General features: G+C 38.5%; 1 protein-coding gene across 2 annotated transcripts in view; it reads right to left on the bottom strand.

Annotated features, from left to right (window-relative positions):
• The window catches only part of GABRB1 (gamma-aminobutyric acid type A receptor subunit beta1), a 375,956-nt gene extending 358,314 nt beyond the window's left edge, over positions 1-17,642 (bottom strand). For both annotated transcript variants that reach the window (XR_004298852.1, XM_032400304.1), the window contains exons 1-3: positions 17,235-17,642; positions 16,978-17,069; positions 16,502-16,569 (exon numbers count right to left, since the gene is read on the bottom strand). Coding sequence is in view for 1 of the 2 variants with exons in the window: in XM_032400304.1 (XP_032256195.1) it covers positions 16,502-16,569; positions 16,978-17,069; positions 17,235-17,314 (240 nt within the window). In the remaining variant the exon portion in view is untranslated. The remainder of the gene's footprint in view (positions 1-16,501; positions 16,570-16,977; positions 17,070-17,234) is intronic.
• Between the last annotated feature and the right edge of the window lie 4,441 nt (positions 17,643-22,083).

Here is a 22,083-nt window from a genome sequence, read left to right as displayed (position 1 = left end):
ATTAGCTTCCCTACTCTCCCCACCAAGAAACAGTTGGCATGCTTCCCCCCTTCTGCTGTTGACGCCTGCCCCCATTAGAGAATCCTGGAGTGGAGAGCAGTTCTTTCTTTCCACTGGCAGGAAATCTTGTGAATTGAAAAATAACAGATTTTAGATTTTCTGGGTCTTCATCTTGGACTCAAACAAAGAAATCACCCTTGTAAGCAAACCTGACAGGAAAAATGTTGTGTTGCCTGCCTGTCTTACGGCCCATGACAAGCACGCCAATGGAGGGAGAAACAAGAACCTGGGCTCCCACCAAACAACGCTCTCCTCCGGTGAGAGTCATTTTTTTAAGTCTCCAAACAGAAGATTAAGAGGTAAGGCCCTGTCCAGGGAAATAGAGTCTCCTACTTATGATGGCTCTACTTACGCTTTTTGACTTTAGGAGGGTGCAAAAGCGATAGGCATTCCACAGGAACCACACATGGAATCTTGAATGTGGCTGTTTTCCCGCGAGGGAAAGTACTCTCGCGAGGCTGCTCTCGCGAGGCTGGGCTGCCTGCCCCTGGGAGGGCAGCCGGGCTCCTAGTCAGCCGGGAGAGCCGGAGGGAGCGTGGACAACCCCTAAGCTGAGGACCATCCTGTACCCAGACAACCATTCTCTTTCTGTCAGTACAGTACTCAATAAATTACATGAGATACGTAACCCTGTTTTTTTTTTTTTTTTAAGATCTTATTTATTTATTTGACAGAGAGAGACACAGTGAGAGAGGGAACACAAACAGAGGGAGAAGCAGGCTTCCCGCGGAGTGGGGAGCCCGACGCGGGGCTCGATCCCAGGATGCTGGGATCATGACCTGAGCCGAAGGCAGACGCTTAACGACTGAGCCACCCAGGCGCCCCAACCCTGTCTTATAAAATAGGTTTTGCGTTAGATGATTTTGCCCAACTGCAGGCTAATGCGAGAGTTCTGAGACGTGTAAGATACACTATGCTAAGCTACCATGTCCAGTAGTTTAGGGATATTACATACATTTTCGACTTAAAATGGGTCTATTGGGATGTAAATCCATCGTTAAGTCAAGAAAGATCTGTAATCCCGCAGGACTGGAGCAGGAACACCAACTACTCCCATGCTTGTGTTTATTTTGAGGCCTGAAATTGCAAACTTGATCCTTTTGAGTGGGATTCTGCCTGACCCTTCATGTAGAGAAGTAAAAGATCTGTCTTTAATAACACGATTCAGACTAGAGTGAAGTCTAAAACGGAAAGAATTGATGGTTGGATAAAATGAGAAGGGGGGTGTGATATTGTGATTTAGAATAAGAACTATATATTTGGTCTTTGCCCCCACCCCCACCCTATTTTCTGCCACAGAGCTCCTTGGATGGAGTTTGGAGAGCTTCCAGGTTGATGAACACATTGGAGGTGCTGGGACAATGGCATTCCTGGAGAGGACATGGAAGCCCCGCACCTTTTCCTCTTACAATAAACTGGTCATCTACTAAGTAAAATGTTTCTCTGAGTTCTCTCAGCCACTATAGCAAAAAGTACTCAAACTCAAGAAGGTCAAGGAAACCTCTGATTTAATGCCAGTCAGTCAGAAGTACAGAGAACAACCGGGGTTTGCGACTGCAATCTGACGCAGGGGACAGTCTTATAGGACTAAACCCTTAACCTGGAGAACCTGATGGTATCTCTGGGTAGATAGTGTCGGAATTGAGTCGAACTGTAGGACACCAAGCTAGTTCCCAGAGAATTGTTTGTTGTGTGCGTGGGGAATCACCCCTTGCTCCAATATACACACATTGGATTTGGGTCCCAGAACCCAAAAGAGGGGGTTAGAGGTATGGCTCTGAAGTCAAACAGGCCTGAGCTTTAAACACAACTCCATCACAAATGTCCATGAACCTTCCTATTCCCAGTTTTCTATCGGTGAAAGAGGGCTATTAAATATTCCCATCTTGGGTGGCTCTTGTAAAAACTGATTTCAAATACTTATTCTGATACCCAATACATGGTATGTATTCCTTATATTGTACTAACTTTCTATTCTTGACATTAACGGTTGCCCTTTTTTTTTCTGGACTAAATACTGATGTAATGTATACACAGACTTGAATTGAATGCATTATATTTCAATTTAACTCAACATAATTTTATTCAGCCTGCCCTGTGCAGAAGGCACTTATCAGGCATTATCTTTAAGAAGCTGTCCTTACAGGAAACCCTTGGCATTTGAGGATTTAATATATCCTGCATCTCTTCTTCATTAACCACCCTGAAGGTTAGTGACATGGCAACTTTTTCTGAGATATAAGTTTGAGTAGTGTGCACTATAATGTCCATAGTTAGTTGTTCCAGAAAGAGCCACCGAATTAATGACATTCCAGCCAAGGGCCCTGTCTCTGCCTCTGAGTGTGTGGTTGTAATCCTCTTAACTATATATACTATAAAGGTAATAAAAATGTGGGGATTTTTGAAGATCTCACAATGGATTATTTGTAGGTATCAAGTAAAAATCTTACAAGTTCAAATTTCTCAATTGGGAAGGGTCTTAGAGAAATGCTCTTTCTTGTGTCACCCTCTTGCCTTTAGACAGAAGAGCCATATAAGCCAACTGGGACAGATATAATTATCTTTTCTTGTTCTGAGGCTTTCTAAGGATGGACACTTCCCAGATACTCTTCATAGCTCCTTCCAGCATCTTCTCACTCATTACAGTCAAGATGTTCTTCCTTATGTCCAATCTAAACTTTGCTTCTTTTTTCAAGTTGAGTTCTTTGAGGCAGCGTCAAATCCATTTTCTCTTTCTATTTCCAGTGAGTACCTTACACAGCACTTTAAGTGACACCTTGCATGAAATAGTCCAATGTGATTTAAATAAGTGAATGGATTAAACATTTTCATAACCTAAAGATGTTAATCAAGCTACTCCTTAATCTTTACACAGTGTAACTCTGAGCTAAGTAATGTCAATTGCTAATGCATTTCATTGTAGGACACATTTTGCTAACTATTAATCGTGTTTCCTGATCTTTGAAACCTATGTTTAAATGCCATTAGAAATAATGATGTTTTATGATCTAGCTGATTTAGTGACCTAACTACCACACATAGACCCTGAAGTCAAATCTTTAGATCTGGCATGCAAATCACAGACCTGGGTGCAAATCACAGCTCTATCACTTACTAGTTGTATAACCTTGGGCAAGTTACTTAATTTTTCTATGTCTCAGCTTCCTTACCTGTAAAGTAGAAATAATAATGATACATACTTCATATGGCTGCATTATGGATTAAATGGGTTAATAATTACAAAATATTTAGAATGGTACCTGCTTTGTAGAAGTGTTCAATAAGTATTAATTTTCATTATTAAGATGCAAGAATGATTTTCCAAGCCTTAAACTTCAAATGCTATTAATGAATTTCTCTCTTTCTGAGTACTCTTGGTAACTTATCTCTACATCTTCTTAGTTCTATTTTCCCTGCCTTGAATACCCATTACCTTCCTACCTAGATTATCTCATCTTGAACATCTCAGGTTGCATTTTCTCTGTGATGTCCTCAGTTGTGATCTCATCTTCAGGGCCCTTTTTTCAGTGCTACTTGTGGTCATTTATGACCTCGTGAAGACAGTTACCATTTCTCAACTTACCTTCTCAGTGAGATTCTTGGCTGTTCCGTGAAGGGATAAAGTAAATCCTACAATTTTCAATAACCTTTGACAATTGTTAGCTCTTATGAAGCTCTTGGTAAGCAAAAGTGAGCTTATATGTAATGTTTTTATTTGATTATCTCAAACTTTAGTGTAAAAACTCTTATTAGGTTATCTCATCCACTGTACCTAATTCTATTGTTGATGTTGACAAAAAAGCACTGGTACATAGTAAGTGCCCAATAAAGAAGAAGCATCAGTTTAAAAATAACCAATATTTTCTCAGGCCAGGCAACACACTATCTCAGTTTGCCTTTAATGACCTAAGAAGAACGTATCTTTATCCCCATTTTAAAGATGAAAAAATTCAGGCTTTGAGTGTCATAGAATGATCACAAATCTTGGCTTTCCCAGGAGAATGCTGGTTTATACTTCCTGTCCCAGGTAATATTAATAGTGTTCCCTTTTATTCTCAAAAGTGCATGTTTAGACAATAAATTATATGATTACCCTAGAGTTAATGCCAAGGTAACAGACCCTGTAGGTGGAGGGCCATACTTAAAGAAGTCAACTCCAGATCCCTAATCCCTAGGCTAAGCCCATGGAAAACCATACATCCTACTTCTTACACATACCAGGGAGTAACACAAAATATGAAATTTAGAGAGGCATGGGAAGATCATACACAGATTGAAACTTTAAGTTTGAGAAGTCTTAGAGTGACAACGAAGAGAAAGTGGACAAATTTTTTCCAATTCTTTCTCTCAGATCTCACAGAATAGTTTCACAATTAGAAGTACTATAAATTTCAACTGCATGAGGAAAATCCCAATATATAAACAAAAACATTATTACATTTGATAATGCATGATGTGAATTTGTGTTACTCCTGATGTCCTGGTATTAAAGAGTGAGAAATTCATGACAAGCTTTAGAGATAATGGTAAAATAATAAAAATACCAGCACTTAATATTTATATAGTAATTTACAATTTATACATCACATATACATAGCATGTATTTGTATATGATTTATCTCTCTTGATTCTCACAGCTCTCTGAAATAGGTAAAGCAGAAATTATTATTTCTATTTTACAGGGAACTGAACATCAAAGTGCTTAAGTCATAAGATTTATGCTTGAGAGTATAAATTAGGATACAACATCATCCTGACATTTTAAAGTGATTTAAAATTTTTCAAATATAACTTGACAGAAGCACATTCAAGGGGAATGTACTTCAGGAGAAAAACCAAAATTATATACGCCAGATGGGGAGTGTCTGGACTTAAAAATTTGCCAGTATGCTGCCCACTAGGCACTGATTTTAACTATAAGATTCATTGTCTACAAAGTTACTAAAACTACAAGATATCATCTTATAATGAAAACCGTAAGATGTTATCATCACCTTGCCCATCAGTGTGGATGGTACACCCCCAGAGAATGGAGGTGAGTTTGTTGATTTTACATCTCGGTTACAAAATACTGGGCATTGCTGTCAGATCAAGCAAAATGCATTTTGAGTGCAGAGGATCAATGTGGACAACACAAATGCTATCTCAGCACACCTCAGCCACTTTTTCTAGCTGTTTCATATAGGCTCCCAAAGTCAGGAAACTGCTGATTCTGGAAAAAAGTCTGAAATAACTCCTGTTTCCTCTCTCTCTTCGAATCTTTTTCTAATCTTTGTCTCTTAAGTAAACCTGTTTTCTCACTCAACCATTTTCACACTCTGGAATATGTACAGGAAGTAAAAACTAACATTATTGTTGTTTCTCTTGGGGTTATTTGCAATTCAGCAGAATTAAAACTGAGGTTGTCCAGATCAATTGATAGAATTTTAAGCTGGTGCCCCCTACCTACATGCCAACAGAATCCCTATTTTGACTCAAAAACAAACCGCCACTTAGTGAGACCAAACACTATTGGAAAAGAATAATAGCAATTGCTTTGTCTGAGTTTGGGTTCACCTATCTCTACCCATTTTGCAGAACCAAAGGTGCAAATCCTTTAAAATGTGGAAAAACTCCATGGTGACTACACAAAAACATAGTTCATCAAGATACGCTTATGTTCTATGACAGTGATTTTGAACACGGTAGGGCAAGTGTCATCTGTGATATCTATCCTTCCACAATTGCAGAGCCCCTGGTTATGAAATCCTCTTCCAACTTCATGACAACACAGCTCATAGGGGCATCTCCCAAACTGGTGTTAGCATAGGTGTAGGAGAGATGTACCAATAACCCGCCAAGGCCTGAATATGATTTTTCAGTTTTGTCAATACCTTCTGCTCTCCAAATCTTTCAACCTGTCTTCCTCCTCTAATTTCTAACTTCAAAACTTCTAAAAATCAGTTCTCATCACATTAAGCCAAAAGTTTTCAATTATATTGAATTCATAAATGGAATATATTCAATTACGTTCCAATTAAGCTTTCTAGTGAATCTTCTCTGTCTCAACTCAGCAGTCAGTTTGAACTGGGACTTTGTTCTCTCAGTTGTTTCTTTGGGGTGTGCTGAAGCGTGCGCGCACGTGTGTGTGTGTGTGTGTGTGTGTGTGTGTGTGTGTGTTTGAGGGGTGGGCAGAGAGGTGGTGATATCATTGGAAAGAATCTTTTATCAACATTTAAGTTGTGGTAGTTGATTTAACATATTTAGTGGTTATGATAAATTGTGTGGATCTAGAAGTTTCAGACAAAAGTTGACATTTGAAAGGAAACTTATGTAGCAGCAAGGACACAATTACGGCAAAAATGACTGGATAGGTAGCTGGTAGATTATAAACACATATATTAAACATATATATATTTCTGGATTAGACATATTTTTGACTTTATATTTTAAAATTTCATAAAGTTATTTGGTTATCTTTTAAAACCTAATTTATCTAATTCAAGACCTCTCCACTTTGGCTGAGGAACCCCTTTTCATATGTTACCTGTTAAATTTGATTTTCCTTCTTTTTAAATGCCATTCACTTTATAGTCATCAATCAAATTGTTCTTTAACAATTTCTTAAATGTTTCCAGAAATATTGATAGTCCAGTGCCAGTATGGAAATGACATTTTGAAAAATGAAAATCAGTTATTTTTTAAAGCTGATGAAAAGTTATGTGGGTGCATACACGTGTGTGTGTGTGTGCATGCATGTTGATATTTGTCATGAAATAATTTTGTGTCTGTGAAACGGGCTGTGCCAGGTGATAAACTTGTTTCTATAGAAACGGCTCCTGATTCATGATCACCATAAAACAAAATTAGAGATGAAGGCATAAGGTAGACCTGACAGAGAAACTATTAATTTCTGAATTAATAAATTTAAGTGCCATTATTACTAACACTCCTTTATGACCAGAAAAATTATTTTAAAATCCTAATAAGTGTTATTAAGTTCCTATAATATACTAGGAGCTACATAGAGAGCATAAAGAATATAATCCTGAACTTCCTGGAGCTTACATAGTACAGGCAGAAAAGACAAGGTCAATAAAAACCTTATATGGACTAAAAGATGATCATTATGTTATATTGGGTCTTTTGCCTTTTTGGAGCCTTGATTTGTTTACATGCCCTATATACTCTTTCTCCAGCATAATTCTCTCTATTGTGGCTACAGAAAAGGCTCCATAGAAGAAAGATGACTTCCTGTGGGTTTTAAAGGAGATCTAGATGCATTTGTGTGGGAGAGGGATTGCAAGTGGTAGGAGGGAGAAATGATGGCCTCTGACATGAGAAATATTCTAGGCACAGGTAGGATTTCAACTAAATGTCATTGAAATGTCTCTATGGAAACCACAAAGCTGTTCCTCTTGACTAGAGAATTGTATATCATTCCCTTGAAAATAATAGATCAGAAGAAAAGAAAAAAAGAAAAAAAAATCTCCCCATGAGTCACAGAGGGTTAGAGTAGGCAAGGAACCTGAGCTTTCAACAAATCTATTCCCCCGCTTTCAGGAAGGATCCCAAATAACCCTCTCATTCAAGCAGGATTCATTTCTAGCAACTTCCCTGATTAATCCATTCAGCAACAAGAGCAAGGCACCTAGCCTCTAACTTTCCTGTTGTGTCTGAAGCACCTTAACCCATACTCTTTTTCAGTGGAGGGAGGGATGGAATAGCTGATTGCTGTTAGCTACCTACGAACCCCCTTCTATTTGAGTCTATTTCTCTAGCTGTGTCTCTGCCTTCTTTCTCTACACTAAATAGTACAATATATGAATACAACTTTGCTTAAATAGCTATCCTCTTTCCAGAAGAACATTTGTGAGGGACAGAGCTCTGTTGAATTCTTGTTTAAAATCATCCCCACCAAGCCATTCAGATGTTTCAGTTCTTCAGCAAAGCTCCTGGGGGTCACTTTTTAATTTCCTGGCAGCTAAACATTTCTCAGGGCATGCTGCCGGCCTCACTTGTGCTCTGTTATACCCAGTCTCATGTCATCACCGAATACACTTTTTGCAAGAACTCACAGTGCTTTCACATGACTTCACATGGAAACACAATGTTCCAGAAGGACTCTGAATCATTTTAGGGACGTGGTAGAGAAGAGAGCAGATGCTGTGTAAGTGAGTTCTCCACACATCTTTTTTTCCCACCTATTTGGTTTTATAAAGGCAACTAAAACAGTACAAAGATCACTTCCCTGGGGGAATTTGAGAAGTATGTTCTACATCCTATCAGGGTCTAGGTCCTCCCAGAGAAAGAACAATATTGCTGGGGATTGAAATTGACTGTGCTCTATTCTGTCTTTGGCCAGCACCCATTCTCCGCATCTCTGTCCGGCTCATTTCAGCCACCACATTTATGTGTACACACCTGCGATTTCTCCCTATAGAATTTGCTTTATATGTGAATAGAATTAGAAGACTCACCAAAGAACTAGTCTTTTCCAGGATAGTTCCAATCTTCAATATTCTCCCCCCAATGTCCTCATAAGTCCCTTATAATAACATGCTCTGACATTTTTTTTTTTAATTCTGAAAACATATCCACTTCAGGGATGAACAAGATGGTTGGGGCTTCTTTTCCTGTGTTCCACCCGTGGGCAGACGGTGCTACATGTGCCTATCACTCGACATGGAACTTTGTAGGACATCCTAGGATCATTTCCTCTCCAAGCTCCATCATTTAACCAGCTATAAAATCCCTCTGATTTGCCTCTGTTTGATTATCTTTTCTTCTTTTTTACTTTCCATTCCTAAGGCCACTCTTCTTCTACTTTAGGTATTTATTGTCTCTCATCTGGACTTTGAAACACCCTCTTAGCTTCTTAACTAGGAATACTGCCCCCAATTTTAGCCTTCTCTGCTTCATCTTTCACATAACTTCCAGAATGATCTATCTGAAATGCAAAACATAGCACCTGTTAAAACCTTTAGCAGGTTTTCTGTATTTCAGGATTAGTATTCATTTCCTGAGCATACATATTCCAGCATCATTTCTTTCTGTGTGTGTTTGTGTCTTTTTAAAGCAAAAGTATAAAACATGTATAAGATTTTTGATAAATCAAGCAACTCAAAAGGGCATGTGAAGTACAGTAAGTATCCCTTCAGGTCATACCCCTAGTCCTAGTTCTACTTCCAAGGGACAACCATTCATTTCTTGTGTATTCTTCCAGAAATGGTCAGTGCATATACAAATATATATATTTTATATACATATATATATAGACAGCCTTCTTTTTACACAAGTGAGTTCAATAACACTGTCCTACACCTTGCTTTTAGTATTGTCTTATATCGTGACAATCTGCCCTGTGTTCTTTAAGTTCTCATAAGAGTGAATCACCTGTGGCTCCTGGAAAACTCCATGTTATTTTCAGGCACACCTGCCAATGCTTATGCCCTTCTTTTTGCTTGGGAGTTTCTTCTTTTCATTTGCAGCCTATACATGGTACGAACTACTATTCCTCTTTAAGAATCATCTCAAGGATTAACCCTTCACCATGCCTTAGAAACCACTCTTCCGGGCTCCCATAGAATCCTGGACATACCTGTCTCTATCATAGTACCTTTAGCTAGTTAAAAGTGACTTTATGTGTACATTGTCTTGTATACTGTAAAATATCTGAAGGTATGTAGCATAGCTTAGTCATATTTCCTTCCCTAGTGCCCATTTCAAAGCATGATTAAAAACAAGAATTGTTCTGTAAGTATGTGTTGAACCAAAATACCCCCAAAACAGGATAAATATAAATGTTTCCAAATCTTCCAAAGGGGAAAAAATCTTCATTCCAGCAAATAAGATTTTAAATAATTTTTTTGAAAAGGCTATAAACTCTACAAGGACGAAGACCAGTAGAATAGTTGAATGAATGCTCTTGGGAAAATGCCCTTTAATCTTAAATATACAATATGATGACAAGTTTTACTGGGATTGAAAGGGGGAATATGTTAGGTACTTAATGGAGGGGTAGCAGAAGAAAACTATTAGCAGAAAAACAATGAGGACTAATAAAGATTCTAAAATGAGGTAACTGGGCTCACAAAAGAAAACCCACACCTCTTTCATTCTTGTGGTCAGCCTTTTCTCCAAATCATAACCACTGAGAGGAATTAATTGTAAACCCTTTCTTGAATATCTCTGTTCAGTGCTGAGTAATAGGTTGTTATATGCCACAGACTATTAACTTCCTTCAATGGATAGTCAAGGGGTTTCATGAAGTATACAATCTGCTGAAAACAAGCATTCTAAAATACAGAAACCTGGTCCTGGTATTATAAAAAAAATAGGATTCAGTACTCTGAAAAAGTTCATGGAGAAACTCTGTACTAACATTTAATCACCTATAAGCATATATCCATTTATCTTCCTATTATCCTCAAGTATGGTAATGTCATTTGCATTATTAAAACTCAAGTCAGTTGGAAACACTTACTACCATTGTTTTTCTTTTGAAATGTTTTACCTTCCTTGGTAATCACAAGATTTCATTCAAGTGTGTTTTGAGGGTGCTATCAAGACTTTGGGGGCCTGCCAAAACAAAAAGCATCAAACACTTACAGAATTGATACCAAGTAATGTCCAGCTGAGATGAACACCTTAGCTTTAAGGTGCTCCCAGACCACTTGATGGAAAGATTTTAAATGGGTTGGGTAAATCCTTTGGGATACCCAGATCCTGGAAAGTAATGGTTTCCTACTGTTTCACATTAAGTGTTGAAGAATTTATTAGTTTGACAGTTGTGGAGAAATGATCCCAGTATAAATGCAGTGGACAGAATCAGATAGAAATATTTCCAATTTGGTATTGGTTCCAATGTTCAATGTAATATAAATGAGGGATGAGTCAACTCTCATTTTGAAGACCCTTGATCCAACGTATCTTATTGCTGTCTGGGAATGTATTTTAAAAAAAATGGATGATAATGCCATGACCCATTAAAATGGTGATTCAAGAGGCCCCGGATCACACACAATCATTGCTGCATTGTTCCTAGGAGACCACCATAGTTTGCACTCAGTAGGAATTTAATAAATGCTTGCTGACTGACCTATCTAACAGGAGAATAAAATAGAATAAGAGGGACACTAACAGGAGGATAAGATGGAGTGGAAGAATCTTGATTTTGGCAGAGTCCAAAATCTTTAAAGATCTGAGTTTATATCATAGAATATTTGAACTGAAAAGAGGTTTAGCAATAGTGTCATTTACCTTCATTTTACAGAGGAGAAACTTGAGGCCCAGAGAAGTCAAATGACTCACTCAAGGTCCCAAAGCTAAATACTGGGAATATTTTTTTACTTGTCTGGCAGATGGGAGCCAGACCCTGGAGTCAGGTTGCTTGGTTTCAAATTATGGCTGCCATTTATTAGCTCTGTAACTTCTGAGCATGCTATTTAATCTAACCTTAGTTTCTCCATCTATAATGCAGAATAATAATCTGATATCCTTAAATCTAGGATTAAATGAGCTAGTGTATAAAACACTTGATAAACATACCTCATACATAGTAGGATTTGTTCAATAAATGTTACTATTTATTTTCATTGTATTATACACTTTAATATCCAGTCTGGCCTTGTAATCCCAAGAACATGGGCTTTCAAATGTGAACTCAAACTTTAAAAAAAATCTGGATAGGCTTGCTTTGTTGTGGCTTAGGGTACAAAAAGGTCTTTTTGTTATCTCCAAACAGAATGGCAAAGGGAAATTTTTCCTCTCTCGGCTTCTCAAGGTGGTGTAATATTGTAACCCAGTACCTAAAAGTGAGACCTGGTTGATTACTCATATAAGAAAAAATATATATTTATATCTTTATTTAACTGCAGATATCTGTTCCTGCCTTTAAATGATACTGACCTATTTGCTCTATTTGCAAAGGAATTTTATTATAACCTCAGAGAATTTCCTGACATCAACAAGAGTATGTTTAGGCTATTTTACAAAGCTATTGCAAGATCCTCAGTGGGGGGAAAACAGTTTGCAATGTTCTCTATTCTGAAGCAGAAAAGTCATTGGTGTTCTGTAAAGCAGCAGGATAGTATTGTCGGAGTGACTGTGCTTGGAAATATTTTCATAGCCATCTTTTCAGGTTGGTTGACTCATAAGTATTGACTCAGTTAGGAGGACCGCTTATGAGTGAAGTCAAGCCTCATCATCCAGGCTCTTGCCTTTGTCCTGTTGCTTATCATCAATTACTAAACTAATGTTCCCTTTGAGCATAGCTACCTGTTTATCTAGAAATTAACTTAAAACTTAATTTGGAGCCTTGAAATAATAACATTCTTAGAGAAATTTAAGAGACAAAAAAGTTCATTTCTTCATAATGCAAAATCTTAGAATAATGTACTACAACCTTGCTGCTCAGAGTGCTGTCCACACACCAGCAACTGGCATCACTCAGGAGATGCAGAATGTAGACCCCATCCCAGATCTCTGATTCAAAATTTGCACTTTAACATTTTAAGATCTCAGAGTGATTCAAGGACACATTACAGACTGAGAAACACTGACTTAAAGAAATGGGCAGGGGGATTCTGAAAGTGGTTACTGTTTTGTGTCACCAAGACCAAGTAATTAGCCATAACTGCAGTATGTACCAGAATCCTCTGGAATCAAATAGTAAAATAACAACAGCAACAACAGTGAAATTTAACAACAGTGGCTATTCGGTAAATTATATTTGTTTTTCTTTTAGGTATTATTTACACAATTGGCTCATTTTAGGCTTTTGTGGAGTTTCTGCTTTTTTTTTTTTTTTTTTTACTCTTTTCATTTTTCATTGCAGTGCGTAGAAGAGCATTCACTATTGCATCCACCCATGCATGAAGGAAGAAAGGAAACAATGAATGCATGGTAGTTATCTATTACTGGGAGTGGCTACTGGGGTTATTAGGACTCAATAGATATAAAGTCTTCTAGGAGTGACCACTTGGACTGTTCATTGCTCTTCAGGTCGGGGACAGAGAGTTTTATGCTTGGGACTCCCACTTGATCATCAGAAGGCACCTCCTTAATAAGAAGACACAACTAGTTGTTGGAATCTGAAATGCAAGAATTCAGCCACTTGTTTGCAGGTAGTTAATACCATGCTTCCCCAGTCTTCTGCTCAAAGAGAAGACCTGCTTACTACTATCTGTGTTTTACTCAGTTTATATTAACAGATGTTAGTGGTTACTTTCAGGCAATTTATGGGGGCTGTTGTCTTCTTTTTGCCCCAGCTGCCTTCTGTTCAGCTTTTGTCTAGAGAGAGAGACAGTAGATATATAGCTTGGCAGGAACTAAGGGAAGGTTGGAAGGGCTCAATATAGCAATAAATGGAAATCACGGTAGCTTTTTAAAGATAATTGTTGAGAAAATAACAGGATATAATCACTATCACCTGCATAATATATCCCATAATGCCAGAGGAAAAATCCTTCCTAATTTAATCAATAATATTAATTCCTGAAAAGAAATGCCTTGCTCCTAAGTATAGTTTTTTCTGCATCAGAATTATTCCTCGGGAATATTGCTCAGAATTCACTGCTCAGAATCAACAATTCTTGATTATATAGGTTCTTGACTATAAAAGCTCTCTTTCATTTTCTTAATTTGGGAAAAACATTCTATATCCTGAAGAACATGAATCAGAAAATACTCGATGTTATGTGATGTTATGTTAGTCTTTAAAACAGATATGCTATAAACCAATGTGGAATTATATTTTACTTAGGGTAGCATAAGAAAAGAACAAAAATTAACAGAGCCTAGTTCTCAAACCCATTAATGTAATATACAATTATCATGACATTTTCCCCAGCTGTGGAATGGGTGGGTAATAATGGTAATGAATAAAAATATAAAAATGAACAGTGTTTTAGTAGTGGATTTTAGTAGGAATTTTCTTTAGAATTATTTTTTATTATATTCCTTTCCCATTCTTATTTTTTTCAATTTTGGTAAAAATTTCCTCTTAAATAACCTCAAAATTTACTGCCTATCAGGGTACTGAAACATGCTTAATATAAAAATCAGTGAGTCTTATTTCCCATTGATATTTCAGCCCTATTTATATTATCTAAAATTCAAAGCATATTGTGGACAATGCTCTTAACTAGGGCTAACTACTGAGGTTGTGTCGATAGCCCTCGATCTTGAAATTCCTCTTCGTTTCCATTTTTCTTGGACTTATTTCCAATCTATTTATCTCAATGCTTTGTCATAGGTGAGAAAGATAAAACAGACCTTGGATCTCATTGGTAACTCTTATTAAAACAAGGAACAGTAAGTAAATCAAGGTTTATTATTTTTCACTGTTTAGTGGTTCTATTTTCCCATCATGTTTCTAACACCACTGTGGAAAGGTAATTGGTATTTTAGTACAATACATTTTTCAAAGGCTTATCTGTTGGGGGAATATTTTTTAAAAATCAAGCGCATATATCCATGGTGCATTAAGTAAATAGGCTGTATTATTCCATCATTAGGAGCCCTTTCCAGTGGTACTGCAATTAAATTCAATCCTTTTTGTCTGGGCTATGTATGAATTCAGTTCAACAACTGGTTACACAGAGCTTTTTTGTTGTTATGGTGGTTGTTTTGGTTAATAGCAACTTCCCTATTCAATTCAGTTTCTCATTGTAACTCAGAAGTTGTTTGTAAATATAACAGAATTATGCATTTTTAAAAATTCTGAAAAGCATCGTACCCTATACAGAAAATGGACACTGGCAAACCACTGTTTGACTTTTGAGCTGTCTGAATCTTCTCCCATTTTATAAATGATCTTTGTGGGAACTTTGTGGCCATCATAAATGACTGAAAAGGAAAATATTATCATCATTTATCTATATGATACGGACTACTTTTTAATTCATTATCTAATTTGTCCAGTTGCAATGACATGGAGGAAGTATTATTTGTGTATGTGCACATGTTGTTACATTCCCCAGTGTTTGTAAGTAGTGGGTTTTGGGTTGCTTTGTGGTAGTGAGATGTATATGAACAGAATATTATAAATAAGTCAGTCTGTTGAAAATCTTTCTCAAGTCAGAAATATTCACTGTGCATTCATTTTTTTTTAAAAAAATTATTTTTCTTTTCCCAATACAACCATCAGTGACATTATTTTAAATAAGCTACTTAAAGCAAGGAAAGTTACAGCTATAAAATATATAAATTTAATAGACTTTTTCTTCTAATCCTATTCAATAGATTATAAACATATTTATTTTTTTCCCTTACATAACCGAAAAAAAGAAAGAATTCTTAAACCTTAGCGTGTTAAAATAAAACGGCACACTAGTAAGGAACTGAAATGAAATGACAATTCAGTAACCTTTACAGCTATAGAGTGACAAAATCCCAGAGGGTTTTAGTCTTTAAATTATTCGGGCTGTCTAAATTTCTGCTGCCACAATATTTTTTTTCGCAAATGGAATAAAAATGGCATTTTGCTCACGTAGATCTAGCTGTTCCCTGGGTGGTTGGTTCTAGAAAAGCAACAGGCTTTTCCCCTGCCTTACAAGAAGCAACAGTTAGAAACTCTAACAACTAGAAAACTGCTACCCCACAGTGGTTGGAAACAGCCAATAGAGAAAATGACAGCTACTGTGTAACAGCTTCAGAAAGGGAGAAGGAAAAAAGGAAATAAAAGAATGTTAACCTTTTGAAAGGATTGCCTTATGTTACTACCGCACCCCACCCCCTCCGCCGTCCCTTTACTTATCAGGCTTTTCTGCCATGCTTAGGTTTCTAGGGTAAAGCAAAGCAATAACTCCGACCCATTCTATTTCAACTTAAATTTGCAAGCGCTAGAAGACAAATTCATCAACCCCCACATGGGAACAATACAAGCCTCCCCAGAAGCGGACTTGAGCACTTTCGTATTAGCCAGCATGAACTGTTGTCTCAGCCTGTTGCTCCCGCCACAAGGTGTGTTAGAGCCTGGAAAGAAGCAGGGCACGCTCTGAAACCGTGTCTGTGTGCTCGGGCGCCTGGTGGCGGGACCTGGGCTGGCTCTCGGGTTCAGCGACCACTCCGGGTTAGGCGGCTACGGACCACGGTCCGGGGACCCTAGTGCAGGCCGCCCGGCCGCCGGCAGATGGTGCCCTCCGCATCGCAACACCAAAGGAAACCCTGCTAAAGTATCGCTCAGACTCCGCCCCACCCGATCCTCCGGCGCCACAGTCACCGTCCTTCCCCAAATAGTGCCGAGCACGTTTCCTCTGGAACACTGCAGTAGCCTGTGTGTGTGTTGAAAATACAAACCAGGGGCAACAGGGGCGGGGTGTGTTAGTGTGGGGAACACGCGGAATGGGACTCCCGGGGCCGGGGCGAAGTGACCGCCAATGAAACGCAGAGGGCGAGGGGACCCGTCCATTTCACATCTGCGTAAGCCCGGCCGCGGGCCCGTCGGGAGGCCACTCACCATGTTCACTTCGGAGACCATGTCTATGCTGGCGACATCGATCCGCATCCCTACGTCCACAGGGGGCCCTGCGGGAAGGTGGGACACATTATGGACATATCCTTAGAGTGGCGACAGGATGGGGAGAACCAGGGGGCTTCCCTGCGCTTACTACATTTTGAATGGGCTCCCTCCATCCCCCACTCCCCCTTGCAAGGGACAGCCTAGGAAAACAGGTGTGGGCACACGCGTGATGCAGTGACTATGCAGAGGGTGTGTCGGGCGGGGGGAAGGTCGGCTCTGCCTGGGGTTTCATCCACCTGCGACTGAGGGTCCGGTGTGTGTGTGTGTGTGTGTGTGTGTGTGTCCAGGGCGTAGGGCGTAGCGCACACTTGCGGAAATGACATGCTTTTTTTTTTTTTTTTGACATTTATCTTTGACAGGAAAGGAGAACTAGATATGTATGGGTTACAGGTTGAAAAAAGATGAAGCATTACCTCCAAAGTCCGGCCGCAAGCGAATGTCATATCCTTTGAGCAATCTGTCCACTGTCTCTTTCACGTATGACATGTTGCTGGGCTCATTGGCGCTGAGGGGAAGAAGTAGGGACCGTATTCAAAATGAACACAAACTGCGAGCAGACATAAATATAGACAAGCACACCTTACCCCCAAATAACAAGCTACATGATCCAGCAAGCATGTAAAAAGAAAAACACCAAGAAAAAAAGAGACGTTCAACAACTGCAGCTCACCTGTGTGCACAACAGACCATGGCAATCATCACAGGGAAAGAGAGAAGCCCCAAACTCTCTCGATTTTGTACTGTCCACATTACTAACTCTGATTAAAGAATTGTCTTTCCTGCGAAGATTCAAGGAATGCAACTTAGTCGGCGGCAGGGCAGTAATTCCCGAAAGGACCTGCGCATGCGCAGAGGGTGCTCACTACCAAAAGACACCTTGTGCCTTGCAAACAATATTCCTAGTGGAACAGGCAACAGATTTCATTCCCTTTAAAGTTCCTGTTTGTAGTGTTCCACGTCCTCCGAGTAGTCGGAGATATCCTGCTCTTTCCTTGCTCGGGATCCTGTATGCATTTGCATACTGAGATTTCTTTGGGCATTAGAGGTTGCTATGTTCATTTCCTCTCTGTCCTCAACCTTTTTTTTTTACTCAACTCCCAGGGATCTGGCTAAGGCTGCCTGTGATTGGCATCCTTCGTTGGCAGTCACGGTGGTCCTAGAACTGAGATTGTGGAGGCGGGGCGGTTCTCTGGTCTCCAGGGTGTGCCTGTGTTCGTGTGATGGGGGCCGGGGGCGGGGGTAGTGAATGGAGAAGGAGAGCCAGAGAAGAAGGGAAGGGGCAGAGGAAATTCAGCACGTATTTGAGGACTCCAAGAATCAGGTCCCCTTAGGAAGCATCCTAGGACATCTGCCTTAGTGTAGTCCTTCTCTGTAGGAGGGGGAGGAAGAGAGGCGAGCCAACTTTTTCACTCGCTCCCCCACTTTTCTTCCCTCCCCCTCTCTTGTCTCTCCAGGCACGAGATTTAAGGGAAACAAGCGATGAGGCAGCATCTCTGGGCAGGCAACCCTTTTTCTAGTGCCATCTGCCGCAAGTCCCACTTTTTTCTAGGTTCTTGTAAGGAAAACCTCTTTCTTAAAATTGCCCATGTATTAACTCGCATTAGTAGCCCGGAGCAGACCCGTGAAACACCCAGAGGGTCTTATCTCTGTTCGCAAATAGGTTGGGGTTCTGTAGGAGCAAGAGTTGTTTAAATTATATTAAATTCAATCAGTGCAATTCAGTAAATGTCATTGAGCACATGTTAGGCGGGAGGCTCTGGCTAGGAGTTTGTTCATTTGTTTAATGGTATATATTAAATATTTACTATGTTCTAAACGTTCTGAAACTTAGAGACGATTTAAAGAGGGTTCCCGACATAGAGAAATTCACAGGCTCCCGTCAGGAAGACGGACACAAATATAAGGAAGTTCAGTATGCTCTAGATAGTTTATATAGTGACCGGAGGCCTGTTAATACTACAAAGAGAGGTAGATAATGGTGTCCAGACAAGGAGAAAGCTTTCTGTAAGAGCGGGGAGGGCAGAGTATGCCAGAAGGAGGGAACAGCCTGTGCCAAGTCTTGGAGACTTGAAAGGCTATGGTCTACTTGGATAGCTGAACCCAGAAATAGCTGATCGGAATATAAAAGGGGAGAGGTAGGGATAGTGGTGATGAGGGTGCCAAGAGAAGCTGAGGCCAGACCATAGGGAAAGTTACATCCTTTACTATGCCAATTTACGCTTCTAGAAATCACTGGAAGTTTTAAGTAGGGATAGTCAGGGTCAGATGGCAGTTTCAGACACAATGTTCTGGTAGAATTATCATGATCAGAATAATTAGAGTTTATCACTTGCTGACTATTTGCTGGTTATCATGCACATTATATAGAAAATCTTATTTAAGCCTTCATAATAATCAAAATGTGGTAGACATTATTATTATTATTCTCTTTTTATAGATAGTGATACTGAGAACAAATCAGGGTAATGTAACTGGTTCAATATCAAACAGCTAATAAGTCATGGAATGGACATTCCAACCCAGAATCCATGGACCTGACTACTCTATGCTATGAAGTATGGACCCCAAAAGGAGAAACCAGAGACAGGGAAAACAATGAAAAGGGAGAAGGGTTATTACAATGCCCCAGGCAAAAGGAACTAAAGTCAGATAGTGTTTAGCATGGAGAGGAGGTGATAGACCAGTGCAAGTTTTCAGAAGTATAATGGAGACATCAAATAGCTGGAAAGGTCAGCACGTGAAGACTTTTGGAAGGTAACCAAAGAATTGTACAAACATTTACACATGTGTAGATCTTGACATTCTACATATATTAACTTTATTTTCTCATTTGAGCCTCATAACAACCTTAGACACTGAGGCTATTTTTTTCTGGGGACAATAATAACTCTTAATCAGGTTTCTTAATTTTCTGAAAAGTGTGTCAAGTCTACCTCTTTTTATTAATTCATATGGATCTGCTTTTAATGAGTAAAAGAAAAGATTTACTTATGCTTCACATCCTTGCTGAAGCAAAGAACCTCTCTATGTGGCACAACTCTGCAAACGTTGCATTGTAGAAAACAAAATTTGCGGAAGTTTACTTCCTTCATTTGTTCATTCATTTATTTCTCAAATACTTATTGAACATTTGGTAGGTGACAGCCACTATGCTAAAACCTGGTGACCCAACAATGAAAAAGATAGCATACAGAGTCCCTCTCCACATGAAATTTGTCAATTGACCCATCTTTGGGAGGTTGCAAATAGTAGCCTTGCTAGCCAGATTCAGTTCATAAAAGAAGTATTTAGTTAGGTATTCACTGCTTGTTCAACTTATGTAGCTTTCATTGGGATATATGTTTTCCAGTTGGTCATAAGCCCCCCAAATTCTTTTTGAATAACAACCAGGATTGTATTTATTAGTGTCTATAAAAGAGCCAAGATTTTATCCTAGAATTGAGGAGAACTGTGAGTGATTTCAAATTCTTGAATCCTAATGTTTAGTATGCTGCAATTTGGATCAATTTCACTCAATTTGGCTTTTAAATTATGCCTCCTTTTACGTAGAAGGACACTACAAGAAATCATTAGATATTTATAATATCGTCTAATACTGGGATGCTATTGAGGCTGGAGCCCCCTGTATCACTCACTATCTGATGCATGAGGACCTGTGGGAGAAAATTTTTCCCAGACCCTAGTCTGGGAAACGCGGTTGGAATCCTCAAATTCATTAATTTCCTTATTTGCTTTGGCTACTGGGAATCTCAGAGTTGTAGGGACAGTTCAGCTTTAATCATTATGTAAGGTCTTAATGACCTGCATTTTGTTATGTTACATTTCTCCCTGCTGCTCTCGAATCCTAAATTTAATTTTCCTTTGTCACACTTTATTAACTTACAAACAGATATGTTGCACTGAATATATATAGTGTGTAAGCTGTCTTGAATAATTTTTAGAACTAATTGGGAAATAAATTCAAAATAATAAAAAACAATAAGTAAATAATTGAAACATCCTAAAAATCATCAAACCTAGACACACTGTGGGGTTTTTTGTTTTTTTTTATGGCTTCAAAACATCAACAGTTACTACCTCTGTGAAGTTGCTTGTTTCTTTTCCAAACTAATCCTCTTAATTAAGACCTTCCCCCTTCAAGATTCAACTCAATTTCCATTTTTTTTTTTTTTTATTAAAGCTGTCCCTGAAAGCCAGTGTATACTTAATCATCCCTACTCTTATTATCTTCTACTGATAACTCCTAGGGGGATTCTAAAAACGATCATCCATTCAGCAAAATTAACTGTGAATCTGTGAATGGATTAGTATGGGTATTTACCAAAAAAGAAAAATTTCCTACAAGTAACTAAGAGAGACAGAAAAAAGGACAAGGTGACACTCTAAATGAGGAACTGCAAATTAAAACAATGATATACCATTTCAGACCTATTAGATATGCAGAACTTAAGAATGCCAAATATTGGTTAGAAACTCTGATGTACTTTCAGAATTTATTCATTTCATAACTGGTCAAAGAGTACAAACTTCCATTTATAATATGATATATTTTTTATCAAATCACTTCAAATCAACTAACCTTGAATTTTGGTAAGGTAGCCACACTATTACTACTTTTTAAATATTTATATGTCATTTGTTATGCTTTCACCCCTTTTTTAATAGATTAAGTCCTGTATTTATTTATTAAAATTATAAAATCTTGTATAACTTTGATATTACAGTAAGTCTACCAGTAGCTTAAGTAGTACTTTTATCTGTACTTATGGAAATAGCCTCACTTTATTTTTTGCATATGATTTTATTCCCTAAGTGTTTATTATTTTCTTAGAAAAGAAATGTCTTGTGTTTCAGGCTATATTAATAGTCAGTTATTTAACAGATTTTTAGCTAATATAAAAATGTCTTTTTCTTTTTTAAAAAAAAGTTTATTTATTTATTTTAGAGAGAGAGAGAGAGTACAGGTGTGAGCAAGCAGGAGGAGGGGCAGAGGGGAAGGGAAAGAGAATCTGAAGCAGACTCTGCACTGAGAACAGAGCCCCACATAGGTGTGGGCTCGATCCCACGACCACAAGATCATGACCTGAGCCAAAACCAAGAGTTGGATGCTTAACCCACTGAGCCCCCCAGGCACCCCTAAAAAAATGTCTTTTTGATTTTGTGTTTTTCAGTTTTTCGTGTTCAAATATTATAACATGGACTTTTTAAAAAAATTTATTATTATTTTATTATTATGTTATGTTAATCACCATACATTACATCATTAGTTTTTGATGTAGTGTTCCATGACTCATTGTTTGTGTATAACACCCAGTGCTCCATGCAGTACGTACCCTCTTTAATACCCATCACCAGGCTAACCCATTCCCACCCCCCTCCCCTCTAGAACCCTCAGTTTGTTTCTCAGAGTCCATAGTCTCTCATGGTTAGTCTCGCCCTCTGATTTCCACCCCCTTCATTCTTCCCTTCCTGCTATCTTCATGTTAAGAAGATAACATGGACTTTTGAGGACAAAAATT

This window comes from Phoca vitulina, unplaced genomic scaffold, assembly GCF_004348235.1.
Source record: "Phoca vitulina isolate PV1807 unplaced genomic scaffold, GSC_HSeal_1.0 scaffold3, whole genome shotgun sequence".
Classification (NCBI taxonomy): Eukaryota; Metazoa; Chordata; class Mammalia; order Carnivora; family Phocidae; genus Phoca; species Phoca vitulina.
The sequence above is the reverse complement of the archived record's forward strand: the minus strand, read 5'-3'. Positions and strand labels throughout refer to the sequence as shown.